General features: G+C 32.1%; 1 protein-coding gene across 5 annotated transcripts in view; it reads right to left on the bottom strand.

The window, feature by feature from the left end:
• Positions 1-22629, bottom strand: part of LOC139487717 (synaptotagmin-15-like) — a 162827-nt gene that overhangs the window by 39584 nt on the left and 100614 nt on the right. Inside the window, exon 1 of one of the 5 annotated variants that reach the window (XM_071272740.1) lies at positions 11865-12185. The exons of the other annotated variants lie outside the window; for them this stretch is intronic. Coding sequence (XP_071128841.1) covers positions 11865-11872 — 8 coding nt within the window. The 5' untranslated portion in view covers positions 11873-12185. Of the gene's footprint in view, positions 1-11864; positions 12186-22629 lie in introns of those variants that run through there. 5 annotated transcript variants of the gene reach the window in all.

Here is a 22629-nt window from a genome sequence, read left to right as displayed (position 1 = left end):
CAATTATGAACTTTTGACGAGGTTCATATATAACGTATTGACTGAGTGAAAGTATTTATTTTTATATACATAGATGTAAATAATGTATTAAGAAAATGGCGTTCAATGAACTGTTTGTGTATTTTCAAATTTTATTTTGCAAGAGTTTTAATATGTTATTGAAAATAACAATATTTTTTAACCACTTCCTAGCTTGTTACATTAGCTTTTTTTGTATTCTCAGCGTCTGCATTTCACATTTATTTCTTGTGTATCCTGACCAATTTGTGTGATTCTTTTTGTTAGCTGCGGCGCTTCCTCTATGGTTGTTAATTGTGACCTCATGACGTCATATATCTAAATTTAGCAACAAAATGTTATGTTGACCACTAATATACGTATAAATAGAAACATAGCGTCAATATACGTAAAATAACCTTTGAAACACGTGAACGTAATATCAAATGAAAATAGTAGAATGCAGCTGCTACACCATATGTAATATTCTTATATATTCTCCGACATTGAAGGGACCTCGAATAGCCGTTTTTCTACTTTTGAGAGGATTATTTTGCTTCCTTTTGTAATAAATCATTTTGTTTTCACTATACGATGATAGGTACCAAACAACCATGTCCTACATTGAAGGTTGATAGGTCCTTGGATTATTCAGTGTCATATTTAATAATGTGCCGCCTCGTCGAAATTGGGACGTTAATAAACACTTGCAATAAATCTTCGAGAGGTAATTTTTTTTACCATAATCTGCTTAATCAACATTTAAGGAGGAACTGAAAATTTTAGTACGTTTGTGTTTGACACAAACAATTCGAATACATTTAAAAAGAAACAAATTGGCTAAAACATTGATTATTTCTTTTAAATCTTAAGTTTAAGAGTAGACGAGGGACTTTTATATTGTAATACAACTTACTCATCACTTGGTTTGTTCTTACATGAGCAACAACCAGGCTTTTGATGGGATTTGTGTGACTCAATCTTTGGTTTTCTATGTAGCGTTTCGAAGAATGTTGTTGGTCTATCGTTTTTAATGTTTTGTCATGGTAATGTCAATTTATTTTCGACTAATGAGTCTCAATAGATATAGGAAGATGTGGTGTGTGTGCAATGAGACAACTCTTCATCCAAATAACAATTTAAAAAAAAGTAAACCAATATAGGTCAATGTATGGCCCTCAACACGGAGCCTTGGCTCACACCGAACCACAAGCTATAAAGGGCCCCAAAATTACTAGTGTAAAACCATTCATACAATGTTCCTTTATTGTATTTTTCGAATCCCTTTTAATGATTTTTTTTGTATATAAAAAAGAAGATGTGGTATGATTGCAAATGAGACAAAATGACACAGAAATTAACAACTATAGGTCACAGTACGGTCTCTACCAATTATCAAGGCCCACACCACATAGTCAGCTATAAAAGGCCCCGAAATGACAAGTGAAAAACAATTCAAACGAGAAAACTAACGGCCTAATTTGTGTACAAAATAATGAACGAAACACAAATATGTAACACAGCATGTTTTTATTGATGTAGATTGTAGTAACTAATGCAAAATCTGATGAAGACAAATACATAAATTTTCTAAATATTCTTGCAAAATCTAAAAGTCAATATCATATCATAATGAACGTTTGGAAGCCTAATACTGTATATGCAGTAATTTAATTATGAACAAAACCAATAGTCGAACAAATATATTATAGAAGGGTTTCTCCGAAAGAAACACATTACTTCTATATCAGTGGGTCAATACTGCTGTTGGCCATGGTGAACTTGCTTCAACCGAAGGGTATGTATATAACTTAATTTCTCCGTTAATGAATATAAAGCTAAAACTAAGGTAAAGTCAAGCAAAGTTGACAATAAGCTGGTTTTGGATATTGTTTTTATTTCTTTTTTGGTAATTCATAGATATCAACGAGCGTTCCTGATGAAGGATTGTGAATTTTTTAGGTTTGAGTTTTCATGATAAATGTTAATCCAAAAAAGCACTTCAGACACACAAAATTTCGTTTTCGGCTTCTAGTCTAGATAATAATTTTTTATGCGTTGACTTTGTCGTTTGTTATTTCAATGAGAAAAGAATCGTAAAGAAACTGACCGCTTGTTCTTTTTAAATGTAAAGAGAAGTCAAACAAATGTATGCTACGTATACAACACTGTATCAATGGAAGAAAAACAAACGCTAGAATAACAACTTGAGGTAATACATGTATATCAAATTATTGGAAATCTTTGTGTTAAACTATGTTAAATAATGATAAATCATGAACAAAAAGGCATTAAGAAGACGGACGACTATTGTTTTGACCAAGTATTTGTATAGTAAAACTTCTTACTATACAAATCCTTGTGTTAACATAATACAAATATTCATGTGTAAATGTAAAATCACAATAACACTGAACTCTGAGGAAATTCAAAACGAAAAGTCCCTTATCAAATTGCAAAATCAAAAGCTCAAACACATCAAACGAATTGATAACTGTTATATTCCTGACTTGGTTCAGGCATTTTCTTGTGTAGAAAATTGTGGATTGAACCTGGTTTTATAGCTAGCTAAACCTCTCACTTGTATGATAGTCGCATCAAATTCCATTATATTGACAACGATGTGCGAACAAAAAAACAGACATAGAAGGTAAAAATGTTAAAAATAGAGGTACAGTAGTCAACATTCTGTTATAATCTTAAACACTATGAAAACATACAAATATGTGACAAAGAAGCAAAAAAAAAGAAGGCATATAGACATAGCGCATTAGCAAAAATGAAAGACAAAAATAATTTAACGTAAGCTGAATGTTCAAATAATCAGCATAGTAAAGACTTCGTCTTTCAACAATGTTAACCATGATTGATATATATATAAAAGAGAAGTCACTATAAATAGTAAGTGGGTCAATATATAGCAAGTAATTACGTATTTCTTCCTAAAATCCAATACTTTGCCTTGTGTTGGTTATATCCCTTTGTCTGTAATTTAATACTGTCCTATTTATGACTTCATACAGCTCAAAGAAACAAGTAATTATACAACCAATTTTAGAAGAAAATTGCTTTTGAATTGGCTAATTATTAGAGAATCCTTATGACCAGCTAATTTCCTGAAACAATAATAGCGATACGCAGTTAGGACAAACCGAGTACTTTTGATCTCTTCTATTTCAGAAGTCAAACTGTTCTGTAGATACATAAAGGTCATACATTATATATAAGTGAAATAAGTTCGTATATCTTTTGCAGCTGATACTGGTCAGTCATTTCTCATTGGCAAATAAGTTCTAGTATTCTTGTAAAATGTATTATGATTTGCTGATTTTGTAATAATTGTGACGAGCTAAGGATTCATTTTGCTTAGATTTTGAAAATTCTACCAAAGAACTACGAATTTAAAAAATGAAATGTATTTTTTCAAGTACATAGTCCATTTTGTATATATGATAAGAATGAACCAATCATTAGTATTCGTTTTAACGTTCTTTTCATGATCTTACATTTTTTTTTTATCGACAAATAGGAATTTTCAATCCCACCCATATTCATAAACCCTTGAATGCGCAAACGGACAAAGTTTTATTGAGTTAGAAAACGTGTTATAAAGGTTCTCCATTTGTATCATGTGAATAAACAATCAATCACTTTAGAGACACGGTTATATAAATGGAATTTTGCGTGTTCATATTCATAGTTGAAATAAACTTGTAATTCAAAACTTAATATAAGAGCTTAAAATGTAGATTTTATAGGGGAAGAACGCCCTTTTAACAAATGTGGTCATCTAGTCATTTAAATAAAGGCTACACAGGGAATAAAACATAGAAAATAGCTTTTATTTGATAGAATGATAACATTAGAATTATTTCTACAATTACTGCAAAGGAGTTAATATACTTTGCATCCTACATTTCCCCCCTCAGCGGAACGAATCACGCAATGCCAACTATTCTCTTTTAATGTCATGATGTACCTTATCATAGTTTAATCTGACATTTAAGCGGTTTTAACTTCATGATTTCGCTCATTTTTTCATGAAGTATATATAGTAAATCTTAGTTAGTTGATTACGAAAAGTGCAGAGACATATAATTTTTGAATTAACCAATAAAGAAGGAGTCGTATGTATATCCAGATATAACTTGAAGATTGTACTTATATTTTTTCTTGTTTTGTGTCTTTTGTTAATGTTGAATTGTTCAAAAGCAATTATCTTCCACGCATGCTATGTCCAACATCGATGATTGTTTCTTTTACAGAATCTATTCACTCAATCCAACATATTAATGCCGAAAGGGATACAAAATACAATATAAATCCGTTCTATAGCGGAGATGGGTAAATCAAGAAGAATTCACTTTGACATCTGTGATTCATAGCATCTTATTTATTCCTGACAACAAGCATTGATTTCAAGCCCTCTGGAGATCTCTTAAAAGATAGTTTATGTTGTCAAGTTTGAAAGATCTCCAGCCAATTTAGTTTTTTTACGTAAGAAATTCTGAAGCGAATAGACATTCGATGTCCAAATTCTGAACATACAACTTGTATTATGTAGAGAAAATCAGTCAGCTCTTATGATATATATAATTGTCTTTATTCACGACAATCGCAAATACTTGGTGTCTGGTCTTAATGCTCCCTAGGTTAAAACGGCTTATGGTTATTCGAACTAAAATTGATGGAAATATTGAAAATATAATTACAAGAGACGAACCATCTTGTTTGGTTAAAGGGAGACTATACAAACTTCACAAAATGTTTTCACAATTAAACAATAGCATGTTGACAAATGATGTAATGTATGATATAACTTACAATGTTCAAGGCGAATTGCTCTGTCAAAAAATATTTCTTATTTCATCTTCATACGCATGACGAATTATTTGAATACAATACCTACACGAATCCAATTGTTAACCATATTTATGGATAGAACATATCGAAATTTAAATAATTTTTATTAGTTCTTTGATTTTACCGAAGATTTCATGCAAGGCAAAATTGTCTATGTTTCTCAATAGTATTTGCCAGTTGAGTCAGCCAAATCATGAAATCGTGCTACACATTTGTTGTTTATCAATGACTCCATTTAAATTTCCGTTTAAAAAAAAAAGTATACGTTGAATGATAATTATTCAAAAGATTTGCGCGAATGGGTATCACACTGCTTACAGGAATATTTTGAAAATTAGTCTACATTATTTTTCAAATATTTATTACTGATTTTGTCAATTAATTTATGATCTGGTTTTACAGCATCCACATTCAAGAGGCATCATGCCACATGTTTAAGCTGTTAGTGCAACTTTATTCGCAAGATCAGAGTTTTCTTACCACATTTGCTAATGTTAAAAGGTTTGACTTGTTTGCATGAAATTTTGTTCAACCATGGAAGTAAAATGGAATATACTTTATCAATGGTTCAACAGAAATGCTCGTAGTCGAATGCTTAATCAACATCATATTGTAACGAGTTTTGACCAGTTCTAGTAAGTTATGTAACACAGCAATATCGCGACAGTATACGGGTGAAAAATGCACTTCAATCTAAGAAACTATATAAAAATACAGAAATATTTTGATGGTATTCAAAAGGAAATAATTACAAGTAGAAACGGGAATAGATGAGAGCCATTCATAAGTACATTTCAGAATACAAAATGTATATAGAAACAGAAAATCACTCAACTGCATTTGGCGAAAAGGACCAAAATAGTAGTTTTCGTACCATTGTACATGAGTTCGATTATAGATATCAGTATTGCGATTAAATACTATATTTTATCGTCTCGAAATTAAATGTTTAGCATCACAGTACAATTAACTGAAGATGATAGGCAAATAATCCGCCAAAGCAGAAACACTTGAATTTTGATTTATTGTAAACATGTTTTTGGATATTTTCGGATTCCCCTGTAGCAGAATTTTATGTTTTAATTCAAACATGTACAATTTAGTTGATAATTATCTAATAATTATGACAACTATATGGTTTATATATGTTAGTGAATGATTTCCATATTTGTCAAAGTGTTAGTCATTTTACATAAAAGCTTTGCCCCATAAATGAGCGTTAAATAGTAATAACATTTGTAGCACTTCTGTGCACATAATTACTGTAACAAATATTTGATATAACGTATGCTATCAAATGTCATTGATGTAATTGATAGTCATAAAATATATTTGTAAATACCAATTATTCAATAAAGTCATTAGATTGGCTTTCAAACATTATATTGGCTTGTAGTTGTACATTCTGAAATTAAGTAACATTATACGGTGCAAGTGAATTATGATTCATGTCTTGCTCGCCAAGGAGATTGTTAGAAATAGTTTTTTACTAAGTTGTAATAATGACTGTTGTAGGGATTTGGTGCCATGCTTTTATACAGCGCATCTTTTACACTGGGTAATAGAATGGCAAGTAGACTAGTGATGCCAAAATTCTGTAAAATATTATTTTGTCACCCAAATTTAAGAAGAACAGTCATTTTAATTTCATTGACAATTATGATTGGCAACTTAGGGGTTTCCGATGTTACCACAAATTGCTACTACTGTGAGTACCCTTACATCGGTCTTTTGTGTGCTTTTTAAACTAAATATTTCTAGGTTGTTCTTATGTTTTGCATTTATACACCACTGTCCAATTTTAGGAAGAGGTTTAAGCTCGTAAACATGTTTAACCCTAACAGATTATGTATGTGCCTATCAGGAGCATGTTTTTAGTGGTTGTCTTGGCTTGCTATCTATCATATTACCATTTCGTTTATTGTTTATACACAAATTAGGCCATTGCCTTTCTCGATAATAAAATAAAAGAAAATTGAGAAAGAAAATGGGTAATGCGTCAAAGCGACAACAACCCGACCATAGAGCAGACAACAGCCGAAGTACACGTTGAATTAGAAAAGCTGAAGTAACGCACTTTAAGAAAAGTTAACTCAAGAATAAAACAAATAACTGATAAAGGAGAGCTTATGTTTCCAGCAAGATGAAACATTGCATAGCCCCCGCATCACGAGCACCGCCCTGCGCTAGACACAAACTATGCTGGTGTAATAGAAAAGAATAAAAATGGTGGAAACTCCTACACATCGTAGATTTTTGAAATTGATCAGAAGAGTTAATGAGGAAATTGAAACCTTTCAGGTTTTTTTCCCAACGAAATACAAGTTTGCAATGTGCATTAATGATCATAAATTTCAACATCATTAAAACAACGAAGTAAAGTTTCAAATGAAATAAAACCCTCAGTACATTTAGATTGATGTCAAACCAGTGTTCCCCTCCAGGAAATGCAACGGCTAAACAAGGACTTGTATAATAGATCTGCACAAATCATTGGTCGTAGTAATTAATGTTTTTAACTTTATTTTCATTTAAACGTCAAACTCAAACTCGAAGAGGAAAAATTAATAATAAGCATAAAGACATGTATGTATGTGTATTAACCTCAATGGATCATTTTATGTATCATTTTCATCTTATATATCATAAGAGTTTATTTTAGGTAAAATGAATTTATTTGCTGTGTTTGCTAATCTGAAATTACAGTGGCATTATAATACAGCGGCCTTTTTTAAAATACATAATCGTCACAATAACAAACAAACAACTTTATAGCTTCCGTTGAAAAAAGTATTCCAGGTTTTCCCAACTGAGCTACTTAGTGAACATTGTGATATCAACAGTAAGTCGTTGCAAAAGTTTTGTGATGACACATGCCTGAGATAATGTTCAAAACAAAGAAAAACTGTGTGAATAATATCAGTTTTCTTATATATTTTGTATTTCAATTCATTTTTCTTGTGCTTAGCTTCAAATTCAAAAAGTATAATTTAGTAAAAAAAGAAAAAATCTCGAAAGTATTATTTACTATTTTAATGAAAAATCTCGAAGATAAAAGGCTTAATATGGTCTGTATTCACCTTAGTGCATGAAATAAAAGAAAATATTACCCTGTAATAAGAAGTAATGACTTGTAATAAAGACCCACTGATATTGTTATACAAATTAATGGCAGCAGATGGAAGGTTTTTATCATTAAATAAAACTTGGTGAGATTGTATTGATTCTCTCAATGTTTGTAATTTAAATTAGAATTTTTAACTAAAATAAATATGTTCATCACTTATAGTTGTTCGTTTGAAGTGTCAATGTTTGCGGAATAATTTCAGAGTTCAGCTTCCTATCAAGAAAATATCAATATGCCTAATCCGGAAATCTTACTCGGCTGTACGGAGCTAAAGTTTAAATAGAATTTCTTCAATAACTGCCATGTGTCGATTAATTTTACTTAAGTCTAGAAAAAAATAAAAATGTCCTTAATTTTGATGAGCTCGAGTAAAAATTAATGACAATTTTACAATGCAGGGACGGACAAATTCGAAAACAGTATTTGTACGCCCCTGCGGTGTCAATCACTTACACCCCCTAAATTGTACTGTAAAGGTTTTGTGTCATAATCCGCTATATTCATAATGTTTTTCCTGCGGTCCGTGAATGTACATTTTAGATTGATCTACGCATACAGGCGTTTAAATGGTCCTTGAAGATGATGGCTGAGGAAGTTTGATATACTGTAGGTGGGTAGACCCAAATACTAGAAAATTTATTTATTACAAAGAGCTAGCTCAAACAAGAAATAGTTTGGATTACGACGTTTATTTTAAGTTGTAATGAATATAATGAAAGCATTAGCCTATACCTATTTGTCAATCGCTTGGTGTTTGCGAACATCATTAGCCTTATTCTTTAATGTAAATGTGACTAAAACATGTTCAGTTTTCCTTTTTTGCCTCAAAATAGTCTACAATAACAAATTTAAACAACCATTGAAACTTCAATGTTATGGGGATATAATCATGTACATATGGGGAAATAATTGTTAAACTCCATCAACGAAATCTCAATAGGTTTCAATAACATTTGAGATTAATCCTGTGACTGAGTTCGTTACCACGATTTAAGAATATAGTCTTGCACTGTTTAATAATATAACTCCTGCAAAAAACGAGAATCGCCACAATGAGATTTTCATATTTATTTTTGCTAAGAGAATAAGTTAAACTTAAACGTCTTCTGTTTGAATCGCACTGGGATCGAACCCAAGACCTTCCGCATTCGAGGTGTTTTTGTTTTATTTAGTAATAACTGTGAACATATATCTTTCGATTAACTTTTCATCATAAATAAGGAATTTTCATGAATTAAATTTATTTTTTAAAAGATATTTGTTTGGGCTTAATTGGGAAATTTTTCAACATTTCACTAAATTTGAGAATGGAAATGGGAAATATGACAAAGAGAAAACAAACCGACCAAAGAGCAGATAGAAGCCGAAGATAACAGCCAAAATAAGACTAATTTGAATAAAAATACTTGAAAGGTCAGTACAATAGGCATCAACACATCCAGCCAGAATACTCGTCACTATTTTAAAAATCATTAAACTTTTATACAAGGTCATCTAGTCTATAAAATCAGGGCAAGTTAAAATCCGGAAAGAGAAAAAAATTTATTTTCCCATCATTTTTATAAATAATTAAAAGAAATAGACACAATTAAATAACGGGATAGTGATGTATTCAATACAATTTGGTCTGTTGCAATAAGCATCTTCAATGAACAGTCAATTAGCATAAAACATTGTCTTGCGATGTACATAAATAAAATCTAGTCTTTGAAGTGACAACCTTCTTACTTTGCTCCTAGAGAGAATATTGGAAACAAAAAGCATACTACGCTTTGTAATGATTTCTGAGAATATTCATAACGACTGGAATTATTAAACTGACATCGTGTAATCTTATGTCAAAGGTCTGTCGGCTTAATTTGTAGCTATTTATTAGTATGTTTTAAGGGAAATATAGATATCTTTGAGCTAAAAAATCTCATCAAAATCAATATTAGACACTAAATCTCGATATGGTTAAAGGCTGATTACGGAACAGGAACTGTACTTTAGTATTATGTGACACCGAATTAATTGCTATTGCACATCTATTTACCTCTATCATTAGCAATCTTGTTTCAATGGACTATTTATGACATTTTTCATGGAATCCAAATACGAAATAATCATCATTTGATTTTTATGAGCTATACGACACTGGTGCCTTAAGCCAATAAAACAAATTGTAAATGCGACTTGAAATCAAAATAGACGTTTGATATTTGTTAATGATGCAGCAACCCACCGACAGTAAATATCAAAGACACCAAGAGATAAACATATCTGTATCTAACATCAAGCTAACTTATAAAATAGAAATATTCTACGTTGTGCCTAATAAGTAGCATTTTCCTATTCTTTTGACACAAACATGTAAAGTTTTCCCTTATTCATTTACTGTATCTATTCACAATCGTAAAGTGTCAGTATTTGCATCTGTTTAATATATTTTTCCAATTTAACGTTCATCATTTGTTAAGATTATTGAGTTTTTCACACTAAATTTCAACGTTGACAAGAAACATATGAAAAAGTTGTTGAACATGATTGAAAATTTTCAGTTCCGTCAGTCAAAGTTGACTGTTCTGGCTGTTCGGTTTATGCCATTATTGTTTCAATACTCCAAAAGTTTTAGCTAAATAGTTTATAGTTTAATGTTGATCGATTGTAACTGTTGTACCGTATCGCAGAACAAGAATTCAAATCTCAAAAACGAAAGAAACACTTAACAAAATCATGCTTCAAAAGCGCTTTCCTGGATTTACCTTAATCAGGAATATTCAAAGACAAATAACCGAAAGGCAAGGATGTATCAGAACCGAAACAGTTGAATAGATTTAAATATATAAATATACACCAAAACAACTACATTTATCAAACCCTATAGATTAATTTATTCTTTGAAAATATTTTAATAAATAAGATATGAAAAGAAACATTGGATATGAAGAAAATGAGATTTTGGGTATACGTCAATTAGAAAGTACTAGTAACTCAATAGGACAAAAACATATAACACCTTCAGATGTCAACATTAGGGTTTCAACGATAGACACGTGTCTATACAGTATACCAAGGCCTATATAACTATGAGTATGTAGTGAATAAATATAACAAAGATTATCAAAGATATACCACCAACACCACATTCGTTAAGCACAAAACAACTAAAATAACGCAGGAATCCTCAGTTGGGACATGCTAATTCAATTGGACAAAAACAGGCAACACACCAGTATAGCCACAGATTGTTTGTATAAATGAGACATTTGATATTCTCTAAGGTATCATTGTTTAATAGGTTATGTGTTCTGGTGGAATAAAGCGTCCATCGGATAATATCTAAGCCATATTCAGGACAAAAACCATGTCTGTGGTATACATTACAATAAATGGAGCGATTCAATTTGTCAGTAATCAAATGACACGAAAAATAAATCCCCCTTAGAAGTCTTACAGTCTTAACTATATGCCCATACGACCCATAACCCTGTTTTTTTTAACTAGACCGATATACCAAACCAGATTTTTACAACTAAGATCAAAGCAAGCAATAATCTGAATAAAGGAATATCAGTGATACAAACACGTTGTCCTAACTCTGAATCTACCAGTTTTATGCTCGGATACCTCCATGGGGCGCGACTGCCGAAAAACATGGCATATGACCGAAACCGCCGTCCCACTTGGTAATCACGTTAGCTTGATTTACATTCTAGCATTATTACTTTGAAAAACACTATATACATTCTTTAAAAAAGATTAATTGGCTTAATCTTACCATTTCCTTTTATTTTTAACTAAATATTATGATAAAATTTGTTATACTAGTAATAACGAACATAGATAAAAACGGAAAATATAAAGATAAAAGTAAGTAAATCAGACCCAAACTTACCGCTCCATATTAAAAACTCCAGGAATTATACCACACACTATCGATGTTTACAGCTAAATAATGAGCAGCCTTGTCCCTGTATTGCTAATAAGCGAATTATATAGAAACAAATTAAGTTCGATACAAGCAGCAACGACTTGTGTTATGTAAATAATCTCTGGGTTTTACTTTATATATGGTAACAGGAAATCTTTATGCACATGCCACGGTGCTCATGTGGTCTTGAAATGTAAACAAAGAACTAGCTGGATTTTTATGAATCGTAATGAGATTGTCAAGTATTGAAATTACAATTCCTTAATGGGTTTCCTTTCCAATATACATAACTTGTCTGAAAGCTTCAAAACCATTAAATCATATTAAATCACAATTTCTAGAAGTTGTGTAGATTATGCTGTTTAGAGTTTCTGTATCAGCATTCCATTTGTCACCGGATAGACACATAGGCCGAACATAAATAAATCAAATATGAATATACAAAACCTATATTTCTTACTCAATAAGTATCCCGATAACAATAGTATTCTAACATGAAGAATATTAAATACTCTAATGTAATTTTTCCTCCGTCATAAAAACGATATGAATATGATATAAGAACTGGAATATGTCCTATGGTTTAACGTCAAACCGTTTTCCGGAGCCAAAGCCTCTCCCATTATGCAGAATAGAATAATATGATATGTGAGGATGTATATATTATTCAGAAAAGCTAAGGAAATTAAATCTATGATCTAGAATGATCCCTTGTCAATAATGCCTTATAACTAATAGCATTTTGAACGCAATGGGACATACATACAATTTTTTTTTTTCAATTTTAGTCTTATAAAATGTTCTGAAAAATACACATTTCCAGACGATTCTTTATTCTGGTGGTACTTAATTCATGTCTTGTCATTTAATTCAAGTACAACTGTACCGAAAGGATGACAAGTTCTCTGAAAAGTGTCTTTTTTTTTTAAGCTTATATATAAAAATTGGATACATATTCTTAATAGAATGTTGACATCATTCGCAACACGACATACTCAGGAAAAGATATCCATATTAAACACACTTTTGGAAGTGTTTGGCTGCCAATGCTCATCAACTTCGTATTTGCTTTGACCTTCAAACTATTGATTTTTAAAGCCACTTATGAGTCATAAGGACGAAACGCACATCTGACGACATAAATAGTAAGCCGGGTATCTTTGGTGAGTTTAAAGCCCTTGACTTTGACTGGTGTTAGCTAATTAACACAACAAATAGATAAACATTGCTAATAGCAGTAAAGCGTAGGAAGATATGGCTAGACATGAGACTATCAAAGGTGTATCCGACCTAAAAGGCGAAATTGACAATCCCAAAGCAGAGGAAATCTAACCATATATAGATGTGTAAGCTGAAGGCGCCCAACAGTCTTAATCTAGTATTTTTAAACATCAGCAGTAGCCCTCCATCACCACAGCCAGATTGTTAAGTATTTTTTTGTTAGATTCAATCTTACCATGTGCCCCTGAATAACAACAAAGTGACCGATATGGTTATGGATCAACACAAAGGAGCAGTTGTTGTGAACAGTTCGACCAATTTCTCAAAATAAAGCCATTTGGTAAATACGAAGAGTCGAAGGCAAACAGATGTAGAGATATTTTTTTAAAGATATGGAACTCACTCTGATAGCTTCAGTTATTGGCCATATGTTATATCCTAGCCCTATAATCATGTGTTATATGCAATGAGAAGAGTATTTTGACATCTAGCAATGAACTTACTGTTCGCATAAAGGACCACTTCCATTTTTGTTGAATTTAATGTTATATCTGTAACTTAAATCGTTATAATTTCAATTTTACGCGTAGTCAAAATTTTAAAGGTAAAATATTGCTTTTAAAGCAATGATTGTTGCGACAGATAAGGCGAATAATAAAACCCTCCTCTCGAAAGGTAATGTTGTTAATGGCTTATAGATAAGAAAATTGTACGTCGCAGATTACTGATTAATATTTATAGAAAACGCGAGTTAAATTAAACTATAAATTGTGCGACTTTTATTTTTACCAAATGTTCTTAACATTATAAAAAGATACGCAACATAATGACCAAGCTCGCACCATATCCATTAATATCGGTGAGAGTAAAAAACTGTTAATGAATAGCTAACTTCAAGTGACAGGATACGGGAAACCTGAATGTCAATTAAAATGGTGATTTATTTACACAAGAGAGTAAAGGATCTTCATGGCATCAGAGAATTGTCAGGAATTCTACAGCGAAGATGTAAAACACTCATTTATTAAAACAGAAATATCAAAACAACGCGAGGACTTGTTAACCATCTGAAAATCAATTGAGTATACTTTTCCTAATGCTTTATTTATAGATGTGTTAATTTGAATGTCCTATTACATGTACTTTTGGTGTGTATTCATTTACTTATGTTATGCTTCGAATACTGCCGAGGGAACTTCATACAACCAGTTGTTTGTGTAAGACATTTCTTAAGAATTATTCCCTGTTTTAAAGGAAACAGAATATTTTTACAATGAAAATGTACGTACTTGGACATTTCCATAATACGTTTCTTGATTATACGATTTTTTGCATTTCACGGAAACTCTCGCTTGTATAGAAAAAAAAATCACTAGTAATGATGCATTAATGTTGTTGCTCGATGGCTTTAAATGGATTCCATAATCATGACAAATGGCTTTAAGCCACTGGATTCCGTGTATGAGGCAGAATAGTGTTCCTTTATTATATAACCTTTTATTCCATGTTATAAATTCTTAAGCAATCGTTCTGAAAAAACAATACAATTATTCTCTCTGAAATGACAAAAGAGAATCCATTACTTGTCATATTATAAAGTAATGAATTTCAAATCAATTTAAAACGGTTAATGTTAAATAAATCGGAACACGAATTCAAATGTATGGCATGAAGTTTGTGCATAGACATTACTTTAATGTTAAATATATGTATATTAAAATACGTTTTATACATAGAAACTATTCTTAAGACGATTTTTTTAAAAACTAGATCATGGATGATTCATCCTAGAAATTAATCATTTACACTGTTATTTATTTTAATTTGAACACAATTTGAACTAGAATATCTGGTTTTATTTCAAATGAAAAACGATTCATAAACAAAAATTAAAACCAAACAAACGTGTGACTGCTTTTATGATAGCGAGTTGATTTAGCTCCGATGAAAAATATCCCCGCGATAACTTTTTGAAATATAGATTTATCTCAAATCTATAGTTCAAAGATACAAATAGGGAATCCTATGTTCATGCACTTGAAGCGCATTTTTATTTGAACGTTTTACGGTTACTGATGGTGGAGTCTTTATTTCCCGAGGGTATCACCAGCCCAGTAGTCTGCACTTCTATGTTGACATGCATTATCATTGATATGATCATTATAATGTATTAACTGTTTACAAAATAAAAGTTTGAAATACTAAGGCTTTTCTACCTCAGGAATTGATTTTCCTTAGCTGTATTTGGCCAAACTTTTAGGAATTGTTGGTCCTCAATGGTCTTCAACTTCGTACTTTATTTGGTCTTTTTAACTTCTTTTGATTTGAGCGTCACATATGAATCTTTTGTAAACGAAACACACGTCTGGGGCAAATATAAAATTTCAATCCTGGTATCTATGATGAGTTTATTTGTGCATGTTTATCATTTGATATTATTTTAGTTAATTGCAGATTTTTCATTATAGTGTATGGCCGATTACTCTATCCTATCGAATTGGAGATAAAGGATACTACAGATATAGTTAAGTCGGCTTCATATCTTGACTTACATCTAGAAATTGACAATGAGGGTCGGTTGAAAACAAAACTTTACGACAAAAGAGATGATTTCAGCTTTCCAATTGTGAACTTTCCATTTCTAAGTAGCAACATTCCAGCAGCACATGCATACGGGGTATATATCTCCCAATTGATACGATATTCCCGTGCTTGCATTTCCTATCATGATGTTTTTGATAGAGGGGTACTGCTCACAAGGAAGCTATTAAACCAAGAGTTCCAAATGGTGAAGTTGAAATCATCCCTTCGTAAATTTTACGGACGCCATCACGAGTTGGTTGACCGTTATGGAATAACCGTTTCACAAAGGATATCGGATATGTTCCTTACGTCGTAACTACAATCCCCTTCCCTTTCATGAATGTGACCTACCGAATTAGACTATTTACCGGACTTATAATCACATAAGCAACACGACGGGTGCCACATGTGGAGCAGGATCTGCTTACCCTTCCGGAGCACCTGAGATCACCCCTAGTTTTTGGTGGGGTTCATGTTGTTTATTCTTTAGTTTTCTATGTTGTGTCATGTGTACTATTGTTTTTCTGTTTGTGTTTTTCATTTTTAGCCATGGCGTTGTTAGTTTGTTTTAGATTTATGAGTTTGACTGTCCCTTTGGTATCTTTCGTCCCTCTTTTACAACTTTTGTTTTGTAAGTGTTAAACATGTATGATGTTAATTAGTTTCAGTCGAGCGTTTGGGTTTGTCAGGTTTTATGTACCCTTTGGGAGATTTTAACTTGGGGTTCGGTATTTTTCATGTTTTTGTAAATACATTATATACGACTCGTATTTTGTATAATAACATTTCACTAAATTCATACTAAAATTGACTATGGATCACTACAAAGGAAAAGGAACATGAACAAATAGCAAAGAAAAGGTCGTCAAAATTCTATCGAATAAGTTAATTAGTGTATTTTTGTAAGGAGTTTTTTTTTCATAAGTTAAAACAAAATCGATCTTTCTAATGGTACTACCATCTCAGTTTACGTATGGTTATATTTTGCAACATCAAATATTTATAATATGTATTACAACTGTAAGAACAGTGAGATGCTGGTTGCAATATCTAGAACTAGTATCTTGAAAGACTTATAAGGTGTCCCTTAAACAATTCTTATATAAATTCGAATCGTAAGCATGACGGGTTAAACAACGACCGTACCAGTATGTTTTTTTTTAAAACTACCAGATTTGTCAGATCATAGATCAAGTCGTATCCCCATGTTGTCATTACACCATAATATTAATATATCACGAAATATAGACAAATGCATATGAACATCTTAATCCCAAATGAGCAGCTTACATCGCAATTATTTATTTATTTCTTATGGGGCATACATAACAATCCATAAACATTACTTGTCTTGTTTGTGTAAAGGTTCATCGTTCAAATATCAATTGACAACATTATTGTTTTAAAGGGACATCTTCCAAATTGATTACAACCCAATTAACCCTTTAATTTGATTTATTACACACTAAAGTATTTACCAGAATTACAAAAGTTCTACAGAAACTTAAACAATGCATCAACTAGTAATGAAGTATCAGCATTTTGTGCGTATTTAAGGCCAGGACGCACTGTATCTAATTTAAGTAAATAAATGTAGTTTTGAGTGAAATGTACTCTCACAGATCATTGGTCTTGGAACATAATGTTTAATTGTGATTTGTGTGTGCAATATGATTTATGTAACTCTTAGTTTAATTTTTTTTTTTTTATGTTGTATTTGAATTTTATTTGTTTGTACATATTCATTGTACATGCTGTGACACGCATTTGTGGATTTGTGTAGCAGCAAACAGCCAGAAGTAACCAATGGGTCTTCAACGCAGGAAGAAAGAGGGACTAAAGATACCAGAGGAACAGTCAAACTCATAAATCGAAAATAAACTGACAACGCCATGGGTCAAAATGAAACGGACAAAGAGACAAACAATAGTACACACGACACAACATAGAAAACTAAAGAATAAACAACACGAACCCCACCGAAAACTAGGGGTGATCTCAGGTGCTCCGGAAGGGTAAGCAGATCCTGCTCCACATGTGGCACTCGTCGTGTTGTTTATGAGATAACAAATCCGGTAAATAGTATAATTCGGTAGGTCACACTCATGAAAGGGAAGGGAATGTAGTTAAAATTTACGAAGAGATGATTTCATCTTCACCATTTGGAACTCTTGATTTAATAGCTTCCTTGTGAGCAACAACCATCTATCAACAAAATCATGATAGGAAATGCAAGCACGGGAATATCGTATCAATTGGGAGATATATACACCGTATGCAGGTGCTGCTGGAATGTTGCTACTAAGAAATGGAAAGTTCACAATTGGAAAGGTGAAATCGTCTCTTTTGTCGTAAAGTTTTGTTTTCAACCGACCCTTATTGTCAATTTCTAGATGTAAGTCAAGATATGAGGCCGACTTAACTGTATCTGTTGTATCCTTTCTCTCTAGTTCAATGGGATAGATGCATTCGACATAGTCATCAAATTTTGAATTATTTAGTGAAAGAACATCATCTATATAGCGGAAAATAGAGTTAAAGGATGTTGCTAACTTCTTATTTTTCTTCCTAAGAAGTTCCTGTATAAAGTCAGCCTCATAATTATAAAGAAACAAGTCGGCAAGAAGAGGGGTACACTTCGTTCCCATTGGAATGCCGATAGTCTGTTGAAAAACACGTCCTCCGAACGTAACAAATATGTTGTCAATCAAAAATCAAGCATTTTGATAATGTCAGTTTCAGAGAATTGTTTGTTTGACAAAGTAGGATTTATCCCTTCCTAAGACAAGATACTTGTATCTTCGTTGGCCATTATTTTTTATGAAACAAATCAATACCAACTCTTGCAATTTGTCTTTTAGTTTGGAATGTGGAATACTTGTATAAAGTGTAGAAAAGTCAAATGTTTTAATGCTATTACAAGATGAAAGAGAGTTAGATTGTAGAATGAAATTCATAACAGTGTAGCTATGGCCATTCATTGACTTGGGAAAATTAGGTGAACGTTCGTCTGTAATGCCCACTGCTCACGACGTACTTATCATAGAAATTTAAACTGTGAGGTCACCAAAGGTTCTAAACGCCTAAATAAAATAATTAAAAATACTAATCAGGAATAACCTTTGTAATTTGAAAATAAATAAAAATGGCCTTCAACACGGAGTCTTGGCTCACACCGAACAGCAAGCTATAAAGGTTGAATACTTAAAATTCTTACATGATTTTTTGTTATGGTTTGACCATCAATTTTCCTAATATGATATCGCACGTTCTTTCAGATTATTTTTTTTACTTAATTGGCTTTAAAAGTTACAATGCATGATGTCGTCTGTTTATGTAGTTCATATGTGTTTTTCGTTTCTCGTTGGTTTTCCCGTTTGAATGGTTTAACACTAGTAGTTTTGGGGCCCTCTATAACTTGCTGTTCGGTGTGAGCCAAGGCTCCGTGTTGCAGGTCGTACCTTGACCTATAATGGTTTACTTTTATGAATTATTACTTGGGAGGAGAGTTGTCTCATTGGCACTCATACCACATCTTCCTATATCTATCTATATCTATACATTTTTTTTCAACAAAAGAATACATCACAAGAATATAAGTTTTGTAAGAAACGTGAGAAATTGTGTTGGACTTGAAGATAAGGCAAAGTGACAAATATCTGAAAGAATGAATCGTTTTATGGTATTAAACAAAGAAATCAAATGATTTTTTAATTATCCAGAACTCTTCCCAAACAAAACCCACATGTATACGCATTGAATAAATAGTAGGCCATTCTTAAATGATCACACCGTAGAAGTAGTTGTGCTCTTAATCAATGAGATATTTTGTGAATTAACCCCATCAACTTAATAGTTTTTTTTACAATGGATAAACCTATTTTTTTATTATTATTAAATAATATCATCTCTGAACATTATTATTCTTATAAATGACACGGTTGTATGTGATGATTATAATAAATATTTAAAACAAATTCCTTTCAAGCTTTGTAAAAAGAAAGTTGCATTTTATGTATCGGAATGTGTAACAAGTGAATATTTCAATCCCCACTGGAAGGCCTCTGACAGACTGGGTGAGCATAAAATCATAGCCGTTGACAAACAAGTTACAACCTACAAACGTTTTACTGTCGACCACACTGTTATGCAATTAATTCTATGTACTCTAAAAAGATCTTTGGAAATTTAAGTATCCACATCTGATTCACGCCACCTTTAGAATAGGCAGTTTCACAATAACTTTGAAGCCCGTCTTTGATTGCTGATAAAATGTGTGTTAATTTAGAAAGAGGTTTAGTGGAACACTTGGAGGACCCAGCAATATACCGTTGTGTGTAAGGACAATTATGCAGTTAAGGTATCCAATACAGTGATAGAAGATCCAGTTCATCATCTTTGGTTGAAATTCCAAAGTAACATAGAACAGACCTGCGATTATCCAGGATTTCCTCTTTGGTAAGTGAGGGTATATGTTGGGTTTCCAAGTGAATTGGCAATACCTGATTCGTTTATCAAGCAGTTAATGTAATGAGTTTTACACACAAAAACGATATTGTTTGGGGCTTTATTTGCGGGGACAACAACATATTTGTCATGAAGGTATGATAAATGTTTTGCAACATTAGTGTCTTTAAAGATTGACGTAGTATGGGCATTGATAGACCCATTCATTTTCTTAATTTCGGTTTGTATCAACGACCTCACTGCCTTAATCCATTTGGAAAGTGTCTCTACGTCTTTCTTCTTACGCTTAGCCCATTGCCTGGCATAATCCTCGACTAAATCCATCAAAATTTTAAAGTTGTATTTCCAATTGATGGATTTCGGCTCACGATATTTTGGACCTTTCGATAACACATTTCGTACGGAAGTGTTATTTACAATGTTGAGGTCACCAGTAATAACGTGGCCAGCCGGATTATATGTGAAATGGGAACTAGCACAGGTGCAATCAGGAGGTTTAGACTTGAAGTCGTCAATACTGAGATCCTGCAAAACGTGTTTGTAATTGAAAATTCTAGTTGCAAAAGGTTTGGTATAGGTATAAGAAATGATTGGTACAGACTGGTTTTTGAAATAAGGAGGTATTTTCGATTAAACTAATTCGAATAAGAAAAGTTCGCGTTTGGAGGCGAGCTTCAGTTGTCCCAATAATGTTTACTCTTTTGCATTTTACAAGGTGAAAGAATGAAAACTTTTCCGGCAAACGATGTATATATCCGATTACACGAAGGCTAATACGACATTGAGAATGTAAATGGGGAATGTGTCACACAGAAAACAACCCGATCAAAGAGCAGAAAACAGCCGAAGGCCACCTATGGGTCTTCAACACAGCGAGAAAATCTTGCACCCGGAGTCGTGCTTCAGCTGGCTCCCTGAACATTTGTCTAGAATTATCACGGACAAGTTTTGACAGACCTTGAAAAGCCATAAAAAGTACATTATACACATCACAAATGTTATTAGTTAATTGCAAACAAAGAAAGAATTAAACAGATTTGTAAATAATATGTAGTTAATGAAATAGAATGTACAAGTTGTCACGGAAGGACGTTGACTAGACGGTGACTTGTAATGGTAAAATCAATCTTATTACGAACAGAAACAAATAACTTGGGATTTATTTAGAATAATTAGGTAATTTTAATGTAAAATAGTGTTCTTAAAAATAATCTTTGGTTGATAATATATCCGTTTTTTTCGTTTTGCATATAGTAATTGTATCATATCTGAGAAGTGGCTATACATCACTGTGTGAAATGGAAGCAAACCCTGTCATACCAGAACCATTTAGTAGTTGTTATTTGTAATGGATGCATATACCCATTAGGGAAATCAAATAATCATTAACATCTATAAATTGTGGCTAAATCATAAAGTCATCATCATTATTTTTTTCTTTTCCTTTAAAGACTACCATTTATCATAAATACAACCCGAAATGTTCAATTGGAATGACATCTATTACACCGGAACGATTTCTGTCAACCGTCAACGTTATTGATGAAGTGGCCATTTATGATTTGCTGGTATTGATTAACTAGAGATAATGGCCATTTCAACGGTAAACTTTCAACTTCATGGAAGTCAACTCTTTTTCTTGATTCTTTAAAGAATATATTCTTTTTAACTTTTCGTTTGAGTAATTAAAATGGTGTAATACAGCAAATGGTTTTTTTATAAATCCAAACTTACTTTGTTTTTATAATTTTCGCATACTGCATTTATGTCACTGATAAAATTTTCAATTCTTTCTGAGAATTCAGTAGTTCATTTTAAGCCTGGTACTTTTAATAACTATTAGCATGTCGTAATGTTCTATTGTATTGTTCATTTGTGTATTTCTCTGTCCTGAATGTTTTTCCATTTATTTGTATTGTAGTACATTGTACTGTCATGTAATGTTGTCAGTTTAGTGTTATATTTAACATTGTCATAAAAGCGGGAGGTTTGGCTAGCCACAAAAAAAACAGGTTCAACCCACCATTTTTCTGACCTGTACCAAGTCAGGAACATGGCAATTGTTAACTTATAGTTCGTTTTAGTGTGTTGCATTATCGTTTGATTTTTTGTAGCACTTTAGTGTTTCTGCTGTTTCGTTGTTTTCTTTTTATAATTAATGTTTCCCTCAGTATTAGTTTGTAACGCAGATTTGTTTTCTCTCAATCGATTTATGACTTTCGAACAGCGGTATACTACTGTTGCCTTTATTCATATTAAATAGATATTTCAAAGCAATACTGCCTAAACAATTCAACATAAGCTATGTACTAGTCGTTTACGGTGCCGTAGATTCTCATTGAATGATCTGGCGGATAATACAATTGACCACAAAGTTGTTCACGGTCTTATTGTTTACTATTCAACAAAATGTTCAAACTTTTTAACTGATTACATATCAATACAATAAAAATAGTTG

Source organism: Mytilus edulis, chromosome 9, assembly GCF_963676685.1.
Source record: "Mytilus edulis chromosome 9, xbMytEdul2.2, whole genome shotgun sequence".
NCBI classification, from domain to species: domain Eukaryota; kingdom Metazoa; phylum Mollusca; class Bivalvia; order Mytilida; family Mytilidae; genus Mytilus; species Mytilus edulis.
This window is presented reverse-complemented; position numbering and strand designations above follow the sequence as displayed.